A 9074-nucleotide genomic window follows, 5' to 3' on the forward strand; every position below is an offset into this window, starting at 1 on the left:
ACACACACCATACACACATACCACACATACACACCACACACACACACCACACCACACACACACACACACACACACACCTCACACACACCACATACCACACACACACCACACACACACACACCATACACACACACACCACACACACCACACACACACACATACACACACACACACACACACACACACACACCACACACACACACACCACACACACTGTTGAACAAGCATGGTGCAGATGCATGGATGGGGCACAGTTAACAGTCTATGCGGGCTGACCCTCGGCACATGGCTGCCCTGTCTTCTTCCCTCTTAGATTGTGGAAGAGCTGAAGCACAGCAGCTGCCAGGAGGTCCTGGAGAAGTATGACTCCTTCTCCACCAAGGTCAGTCCTAAAACTTTATGTCCCACTGTGCCCTGAAACGCTGCAGAGGGACTGTCACCTGGGGCTGATTGAGCTTCACTTTATTAGTCTTCCCTGTCTACCCTGAGAGAACACAAGCTCCAGCAAGAGAGGAAGGGAGAAAGAGGGAGAGGGAGGGAAAGAAGGATGGATGGAAGGAACTCAACAGAAATCACTCCGAGGAGGGCAATCCAGGCTACTTTTTCAGAGCTTGTTGTATCAAAGGAGTCCTCCATAACACCTTGCAATCAAAGGCAGACAGATTCCGGAAGCCTTATAGAGATAGGTGTGTGTTGCTTAATGTTTCAAAATGTATCTTTAGATGTTTACACAGTTCTGCAAAAGTCACAATGCTTACCTGTGTGTTGCTGTGTCACTTGGCTATGTACTCCCTGGGGACCATTCTTATAAGTTTGGAGGTCACCACTGATGAACACATCTTTTGTAACATGACCACAGTGAAAAGCAGGAAAAGCTGGGGGTGTGAGTATAGCACACTGGTATAAGACCTGATCCACCATGTGTGAGGCCCTGGGTTCAATCTCATGCACTATAGATCCAAAAACTCAAGGAGAGTTCCTGCTGTAGCCCTGACTGGAGGCTGTTGGCTCACGGATCCTGGAGCCAGCCCACCCATGGGTCTGGCAAGGGGAGGATAATAAGTATTCTCCACCTGATCCTGAGATAGAAGCTGATAGTCACTCTCAGGTCCTGACCATTCTAAGTAGGCTGTGGTTTGCCTCTGTGGGATGCTTGCTTCAGATATTGGGTGGATCAAAGCCTGTTGTCACGTGTAGTCTGACCACTGCACACTCAGGGTTTGGTGTGAAGAAGAGAAAGAAGGAGAAGAGAGAATAAATACTATTCAGAGATGGACAAATCCACATCCACTGTAACATACACCCAGACTTGGGGCACAGAGAACCTTTCTGAGCCTTGATATTGATGGTCCTGACAGGTCTGGCTTGTCTTCAGGTGCCCTGGTATTGCTGCTCCTAGGATGTCATGGCCCTACAGTTTTACTCTGGTTTAAATGAATATGTTGAATAGAGGCATTTTCCCCCAACCAGTGGTACCCAATCAGTGCCTGGCCTTTAGCCCTGTCTACGCTTGTGATAGGGATCAACTCAGCCCTGGGGCACACTAGATGGTCATCCACTCTAACTAGTGAAGCCATTCCAGCCATGTTTGTCATGTCCACGATGGCTTTATCTGAGACAATGAACAGAGACAAAACACAGGGCACAATCAGGGCAGCAGGTGCACTAGGAGCCAGCACTGAGGTCACTTGCTGATGGGATGACTGCTCAGCAGGTGATGGGGCAGGAGTGGGAGGTTAGGGCAGGTTGGGATGTTTCTGCTACTTGGATTCTTCTGAGAAGCCAGGCTGGGTCCACATGGATGGACATGGAGACCGTGTCAGCTTTCCCATCTAACAAAGCAGGACTCCTTGCCGTTATATGAGAGGATTGTAGAAATTAAAGGCTAAGAAGAGAGTCTGTAGGCTGAGAACAATACCTACTATAGTTAACTTCCCCGTAGATCAAGGGGATCATGGCTGGACACATATGCAACGTAGCCTTGAGCCCCAGAGGGTGCACGCCTGTCCTACCCTGTCCAGGTCTGTTCCTTACTGTCCTTGGGTAGAAAGCAAGCGCTTGCATGTCGTCTCTGTGCACATTCTCACCTGCTTGCCTTATTTCCTCACGCACGAGGACAGGAGTACCTGATCAAGGTGGGGAACCTGAGCCGCGGGGCCGTGCAGATGATTGGCGACATGCTGAACACAGACTCCGGTTACTACGAGGCCTTTACTGAGACCCTGCGTGGCATCATCTCCTTTTTCCAAGAGCCCCGGTGAGATGGGTCACTAGTTAATGATGAAGATAGTAGTGATAAGTAGTGATAGTTGGGGGCAGAACTAAGAAACCAGGAGAAAGCCCTCCCCACCCCCAGAGGCAGAGGCAAGTGTATCTCTCAGAGATTCAGGCTCCAAGAAATCTCAGAGTCACTCACTGGAGTGGATGCGGGGGCAGGGGGCACGTTAAACACCTAGGGTAGAACTCGGAGCCAAGCCTTCTGATATGCTGCCTACCTTAGGACCCCACTCTGAGAACCTCTGTCTACTAAGAGTGTGTTACTGTAATCCTCATCTGTTCTGTGACAGGGACTGTGACCTCAGCCCTGCTTCAAGGGACACTTGTCATCTTCCAGCATGGGAAGACTGGGTTGCCGGGATGTAAACCCAAGACTCCAGTCACCACTGGTCACAGACCATGTGATCTGTAGCTATAAAGATAAAATGGCGCCAGGCAAGGTGGTACGCACCTGTAATGCCAGCACTCAGGAGGTGGAGGCGGGAGGACCTGAAGCTCCAGCGCCAGCTTATCTCAAAACAACAACAAAAAGATAAAGATGAACAGGTTTTGTGAAAAAAGATTAAAAAAAAAAAAAAACCAAAACCAAAACCAGGCCACAGGGTAGCTGAACTGAAGCCTGGGGCATTGATTTATCTAGACATACTGTTTTTGTTTGTCTGTTTTTGTTTTTTTGTTTTTTTTGGCATAGACCCCTACCCTTCTTATCAACTTAAATCTGAGCCAAGAAGTTCCTTTAGGAAGCATAGGAGGGGAGGAAATTCAAGACAGACTAAATAAAACAGCTCTGTAGTGTTTAGGCTACTTGCCTTGAGTAGCCTCTGAGGACATTATGAAGGGGTTGTAAGAACCCTGGGTCAGGGCTGGGGAGCTGGCTTAATTGCTAGACAGTTTGTTGAGCATGCTTGAAGCCCTGGCTTCCAACCCTAGCACCACATGAAACTGGGAGGGGCAGCAAAAGCCTATAACCCCAACACCTGGGAGGTGGAGGCAGGAGGATTAGAAGTCCAATTCTGGGTCTTTGTCAGCTTATGGCCAAGCTTTCTGGGTGGCCATAGGAGGTAAGTGACAGAGGAGGGTGTGTTGTGTGTGTGTGTGTGTGTGTGTACACGTGTGTGTGTGTGTGTGTGTGTGTGTGAGAGAGAGAGAGAGAGAGAGAGAGAGAGAGAGAGAGAGAGAGAGAGTATATCAGAACAAATGTACTCTTCTGATTGGTCACCTCTAAGCAGTGCCTTTCTTTTCTTCCCTGAGCTAACAGACACTCTGTTTGGCCTTGGTTCTTCGCCAACTTTTTATCCCTGTGAAATATATCTGGGACGTGTCTGAAAAGGGACTAAGTCATTGTCCAGTTTCAGCAGCCTGTCCTCCAAATAGCCTGTCCACCAACCCACTCATCTGCCCCTCTGCTGGTTCATTCTCAGGTTCGATGAAATCGTTGGAGGCTTTGACCAACTCCCCCAGGCCCTGCACGATTCTCTCCTCCCAGGGACTGTCCGGTTCTACTCACCAGCATTGGAAGTGGAGGTATCTGGAGACTGTATTCACACCACCTTCAGGACACCTGACCCTCTGCAGCCCAGGGCGCGGCTGACTTCGGATTTTGTGGTGGTGGCCACCACTGCTAAGGCTGCCCGCCTCCTTCGGTTCCAGCCACCGCTCTCTCTCAGCAAGCAGGATGCTCTGCGCTCCGTCCACTACAATAGTGCCACCAAAGTGATCCTGGCCTGCAAACAACGTTTCTGGGAAAGAGATGGCATTTCCAGCGGCAAATCTAGCACCGACCGGCCTTCCCGTTTCATCTACTATCCCAACCACATCTTCCCCAATGGTGCAGGGGTCGTCCTGGCATCTTACACCCTGGATGATGACTCCATGTTCTTCACAGCCCTGGACCACACTCGGGTAGTGGATATTGTTCTGGATGACCTAGCTGCTATTCACAATCGTCACAAAGAAGAACTCCGTGCTCTCTGTCCTTACTCCACAATCAAGAACTGGAGCCAAGATCCTTATTCCATGGGTGGCTTTGCCTTCTTCACCCCCTACCAATATGTGGACTATGCCCAGGAACTCAGCCAGCCGGAAGGGCAGGTCTACTTTGCAGGTGAGCACACAGCTCTGCCCCATGGCTGGATTGACACTGCTATCAAAACAGGACTCAGGGTGGCAAAGAACATTCAGGAATCTGTGGACTTGGCTTTGACAAGGAAACCCAGAAATACAAAAGAATACTTCTCCAAAAGTGAACTGTAATCAGCTATATGCCCCCAGGAACTTGAGAGATTCCAAACAAGTTTGTCCATCAGGAAACAATGCAAAACCTACTCTCACCCATCTTTGCCTTGGCTCAGAAACTTGACCTGAGGCCTATGACCGGAGCCCCAAGGTAACAGACTGCCTGTGACCTTGGGTTTATGACAGGAGCTCAGCAAGAACTTGTGGCATAGAGATTATAAACAATAAAGTTGAATTCAACTATCACTGTTTCATTTTTATTTATAATTTTTTAAAAATTAAATTTTATTTGTTCAGTGTGTGTGTGTGTGTGTGTGTGTGTGTGTGTGTGTGTACAAACATGCAAATGCCATGGTTTGAGGTGTGGAGGTCATTCTTCCACTATGTGCAACCCAGGGACTGAGCTCAGACCACTGGCTTGGCCTCAGGGTTCTTTATCCTCTGAGCCATGTGACCAGCCCAAGTGTTTCATGACAATCTAGTGTCATCTAAATAATTTTAGAGTAGTGTCCTGAGGGCAGGTAAGAACCTTGCCTTTCTTAGGCCTCTTCTTTTATTTCTTTATCTGAGTCTGGTCCTAGCTCTCTGTCTTACATTTGAACTGCTACGAAGACACTATGACCAAGGAAGCTTACAGAAAAAAAGTTTATTGATGGCTTACAGTTTCAGAGGGAGGGTCTGCAGCTAGCAAAACCATACCTCTGCTAGAGCATGAGGCAAATCATAGTCTGCTGCTGTCCAAAGCAGACCCATATCCCCATATCTGGGATTAAAATGAAAACATATTCTTATAACATTTTTGTGTTGTCTTAAAGAAACCAAAATTCCAGAATTCTCATTACACAGGCAGGCATGGCACTGGAGCCGTAGCTAAGAGCTTACATCTTTATCTGAAAGTAGGGAGAGGGAAAGCTAACTGAAAATGGCATGTCATGGGCTTTTGAAACCTCAGAGGCCACCCCAGTGACACCCCTCCTCCCAACAATGCCACACCTCCTAGTCCTCCCCAAACAGTTCCATCAGCCAGTGATCAAGAGTTCAAACATGTGAACCTATGGGGATTGCTCTCATTCAAACCACTGCCCTCCTCCTTTTTCTCCACTTTTCTGACTTCCATGACTGAGTTTTAAGAGGAATTGAGATGTGGGTTATTTGAAGCAACTGTGGCCAGCAACTTACTCCAGGTTTTTCTGTGTTGTTCCAACAGTCTCAGTGGGAAAATTCTAATAGTACTGTTTCTGGGATTTTCAGGGCCCAAATTTGGGCCCTGGAAGCCTCAATAAGTTAAGCTTGTCCATCATCCTTAATATACCAAGTAAGAAAGCAAATAATACGGCCAGCAAGGTGCTTCAAGAGGTAAAGGTGCTTACCATAAAGCATGATGACTTGAGTTCAATTACCAGGTCCCAAGTGGTTGGGGAAAACTGACTCACAAGTTGTCCTCTGACCTCTGCACATGACCCTAGAACATGCATCTCTCTCTCTCTCTCTCTCTCTCTCTCTCTCTCTCTCTCTCTCTCTCTCTCTCAACTCCAGGTTCAGAGGGTCCAATCTACTCTTTTGATTTCCACAGGCCCAACATGCATATATTGCTTGTACATACATACATGCAGGGGAATATTCAAATACATTAATAATATCTTTAAAAAGAGAATAAGCCAGGTATGGTAGTGCACAGCTTTAATTCCATCACTCAGGAAGCAAAGACAGAGGAATCTGTGAGTTTTGAACCAGCCTGGTCTACATAGAGAAAGTTCCAGGCCTGTCAAGGCTACATAGTGAGACCTTGTCTGGGGAGTGGTAATACTAGTTTAAAGTAGAGAGAGGAGATTTATTCAGTGTGGCCACACTTTGGAGAACAAACAGTTCATCTTCAGGATTCTGACAGAAGCTTAAATAGAAAGCACCAGATTTTGGTAGCTAAGTAATCTTGATTAAGGTAAGGTCTTGCCCACATTGGTCCATCAATGTCCCCATTCCAGTCTCTTCTGTAAGGTGCCTGAAGATTATGGAAACCAAGTGAAATCCCTTCTTGGGAGACAAACCCCCTCTCCGCCTGGCACCAGGCTTTAGCTTTCCCTTCCCCCAGTAGGAGACTTCTGAAAGATTTCCAATTCCCTGCGGCCCATTGTCTCAATTGTCTAATGTCCAAAGGGAGGACTCAAGGGTCTCTCTGCAAAAATGCTTTCATTCTTGTCAAGATCATGTAGCTGTCACCCCAGATCCTTCCTTGTGTTCATACAATATCTAGTGATTCACACTGGAGACCTGTCCTAGTCAGTGGGTTCAGGGTTTGAAGACAATGTCTCAGAAGGTGCAGGGCTGTATTCTGACTTTTGTGCCTTACCCCTCCCTGTGCCTAGACCTAAGTGTCCTGGCAGACCCAAGAGGAGTATAGAGATGGCAGAGTTGATGCTGATGATGCCTTTTAATCAGAGAGATAGGAAGATGAAGGGCACAGAGATGGATGGTCCCAGGGAAGCCCATCATTTGGAGGTGACTTGGCCTGAATTTTGTCCTGAAGGGAACTCTTGGGGTTGTGAGTCACCCTGAGGGTCACAGGAAGAGACTGAGTGGCTACACAGTGAGGTGACAGCTCAAAATCAAAGGCAACTAGGCACTGTCAAGAATCAGCTGAGGTAAGGCTGGGTGTCTGTGGCCTACACCTTTATTCCCCTTTATTCCCAGTACTTGGGAAGCAGAGGCAAGTAGATCTCTTGAGTTTGAGGCCAGGAGAGTGAATTCCACAGTATAGTTTTCTTCAGAGATTAAGGCAGGGAGAGACAGAGAGACAGAGAGCCATAAACAAATGTGTTAGCTGTTCATGTGGGCAAGGTAGGCATTATTTTATCCCCTGGGGCTGTTCACCAAACCACAACCCTGACAAGCAGCTCCAGACAAAACAGCCAAGACCTCACCTCCACATACCCGGAAGGCTTTTGTGCAGACACTTGGGCCACAGATTGTTTCTCCCATGGCCTACTCACTCACCCACATATTCTCTCTCCCAGCAGAGAGCAGCGAACTGTGTTCTCCCACCTCAGAAGTTGGGTCAAAAGCAGCTTAGGAAAGACGAGTGTACTGTAGCTCACAAGCCCAACTTACAGCCCATTTTGTCAGGGGAGTCCAGGCGGGAACTTCAGCAGCTAGTCACAGTCAAAAGCAGAGGTGTGACCAGGAGAGATGGCTCAGTGGTTAAGAGCACTTACTGCTTAGTCATGAGAACCAGAGTTTGCTTGTCAGGAACTACCAACACCTGTAACTCCAGCTCCAAGGGTCAGCGCTCTTCTGGCTTCTTTGGGTACCTGCATACATATGTATATATATGTGTGTGTGTGTGTGTGTGCGCGCGAGCATGTTTACAGACACACACACACGCACACACACACAGGCTCTTGCAGAAGAACCATGTTCTGTTCTCAGAACACACATGGTGGCTTACAACCCTCTGCAATCCAGCTCCAGGACATCCAATGCCTTCTTCTGATCTCTGAGGGCACAAGGCATGCACGCGGTGGACATCCCTCCCTCCTTCCGCCCCCCTCCCTCTCTCCCTACATACATACAAGGCAAACACTCAAGCAAATAAAATGAATAAATCTAAAAATTTAAAAATAAATAAATAAATAAATAAATAAATAAATAAATAAAATCTTGAAACAAAAAAGAGCAAAGAGAGGATGAATGAATCCACGCTTTGTGCTTAGTGGCTTTTTCTATTCTTACACAATTCAGGGCCCCAAACTAGGAGTGGTGCTACGCTCTTTCAGGCTGGGTCTTTGCACATTAGTTAAGGCAATCAAAATGATCTCCATTAGACATACCCACATGAGTTGCTGTTCAGGGAGACCTCAGAGTCTCCTACAACACACCCTCTTGCTATTCCTCTTCAGTGTTCATCACAGCTGGTTCATAAGACCTTGTTGCTGAAGCTATCACATGCTCTGAAGTCAAGTGACAGAGAAATCAAATCTGCTGGCCAGTTTTCATAAGGCAAGAAGGTGCCATGCAGGTTACCAGGAGAGAAAAAGCACCAATGGTCGTGCCCAGCTGGGAATCCTAGGAATAAACTTCCAGTCTTCCAGGTAAGATATGCCTACAGATGCAATAAACGCTATGACTATCACGGGCGAAAACAAACACTCGCCGATTGGTTTTAAGCCTGCCCCACAAGACAGAATTCATATCTGGCATTGTAAATTCAGTTAAAAATCCATGGTCAAGGAGGTAGTCGGTCCTGCGTAGGGGCAACTTACTACTACAGTTCAACTAAATGGACAGAATGCCAAGATGCTTTACATTCATACTCACAGATGAATGCTAGTCTAAGTTCTAGAGAATCTTTACAAGGAATGGCGGTGAGGGCAGAGACACATGAGACCTCTGTAGTGGTGCTTTCCTTTCTGTCTTGTGCAGTAGCTTTGGAGTATTGCTGCTAGTTCTTTGAAGGTCTGATGGAGTGAGGAGATGAAAGAATTAGGAGCTGGCTTTTATTTTGCTAGGGAATTATTTTATTTTATTTTATTTTATTTTATTTTATTTTATTTTATTTTATTTTATTT

The 9074-nt window shown here is 47.0% G+C and overlaps 1 protein-coding gene and 1 long non-coding RNA gene across 2 annotated transcripts in view; both read left to right on the plus strand.

The window, feature by feature from the left end:
• LOC114630489 overlaps positions 1-3774 on the plus strand; it is a 5055-nt gene extending 1281 nt beyond the window's left edge. The window contains exons 2-4 of the long non-coding RNA XR_003712830.1: positions 314-382; positions 2121-2257; positions 3699-3774. This is a non-coding gene — a long non-coding RNA (uncharacterized LOC114630489). The remainder of the gene's footprint in view (positions 1-313; positions 383-2120; positions 2258-3698) is intronic.
• A 45-nt stretch (positions 3775-3819) lies between these two features.
• LOC114630496 (L-amino-acid oxidase-like) lies at positions 3820-4758 on the plus strand (the record flags this gene model as incomplete). The annotated part of the gene is made up of 1 exon (XM_028778733.1): positions 3820-4758. A coding segment is annotated over one exon (711 nt), but the record flags the coding sequence as incomplete, so codon positions are not given.
• Between the last annotated feature and the right edge of the window lie 4316 nt (positions 4759-9074).

This window comes from Grammomys surdaster, unplaced genomic scaffold, assembly GCF_004785775.1.
Source record: "Grammomys surdaster isolate TR1022 unplaced genomic scaffold, NIH_TR_1.0 340, whole genome shotgun sequence".
NCBI classification, from domain to species: domain Eukaryota; kingdom Metazoa; phylum Chordata; class Mammalia; order Rodentia; family Muridae; genus Grammomys; species Grammomys surdaster.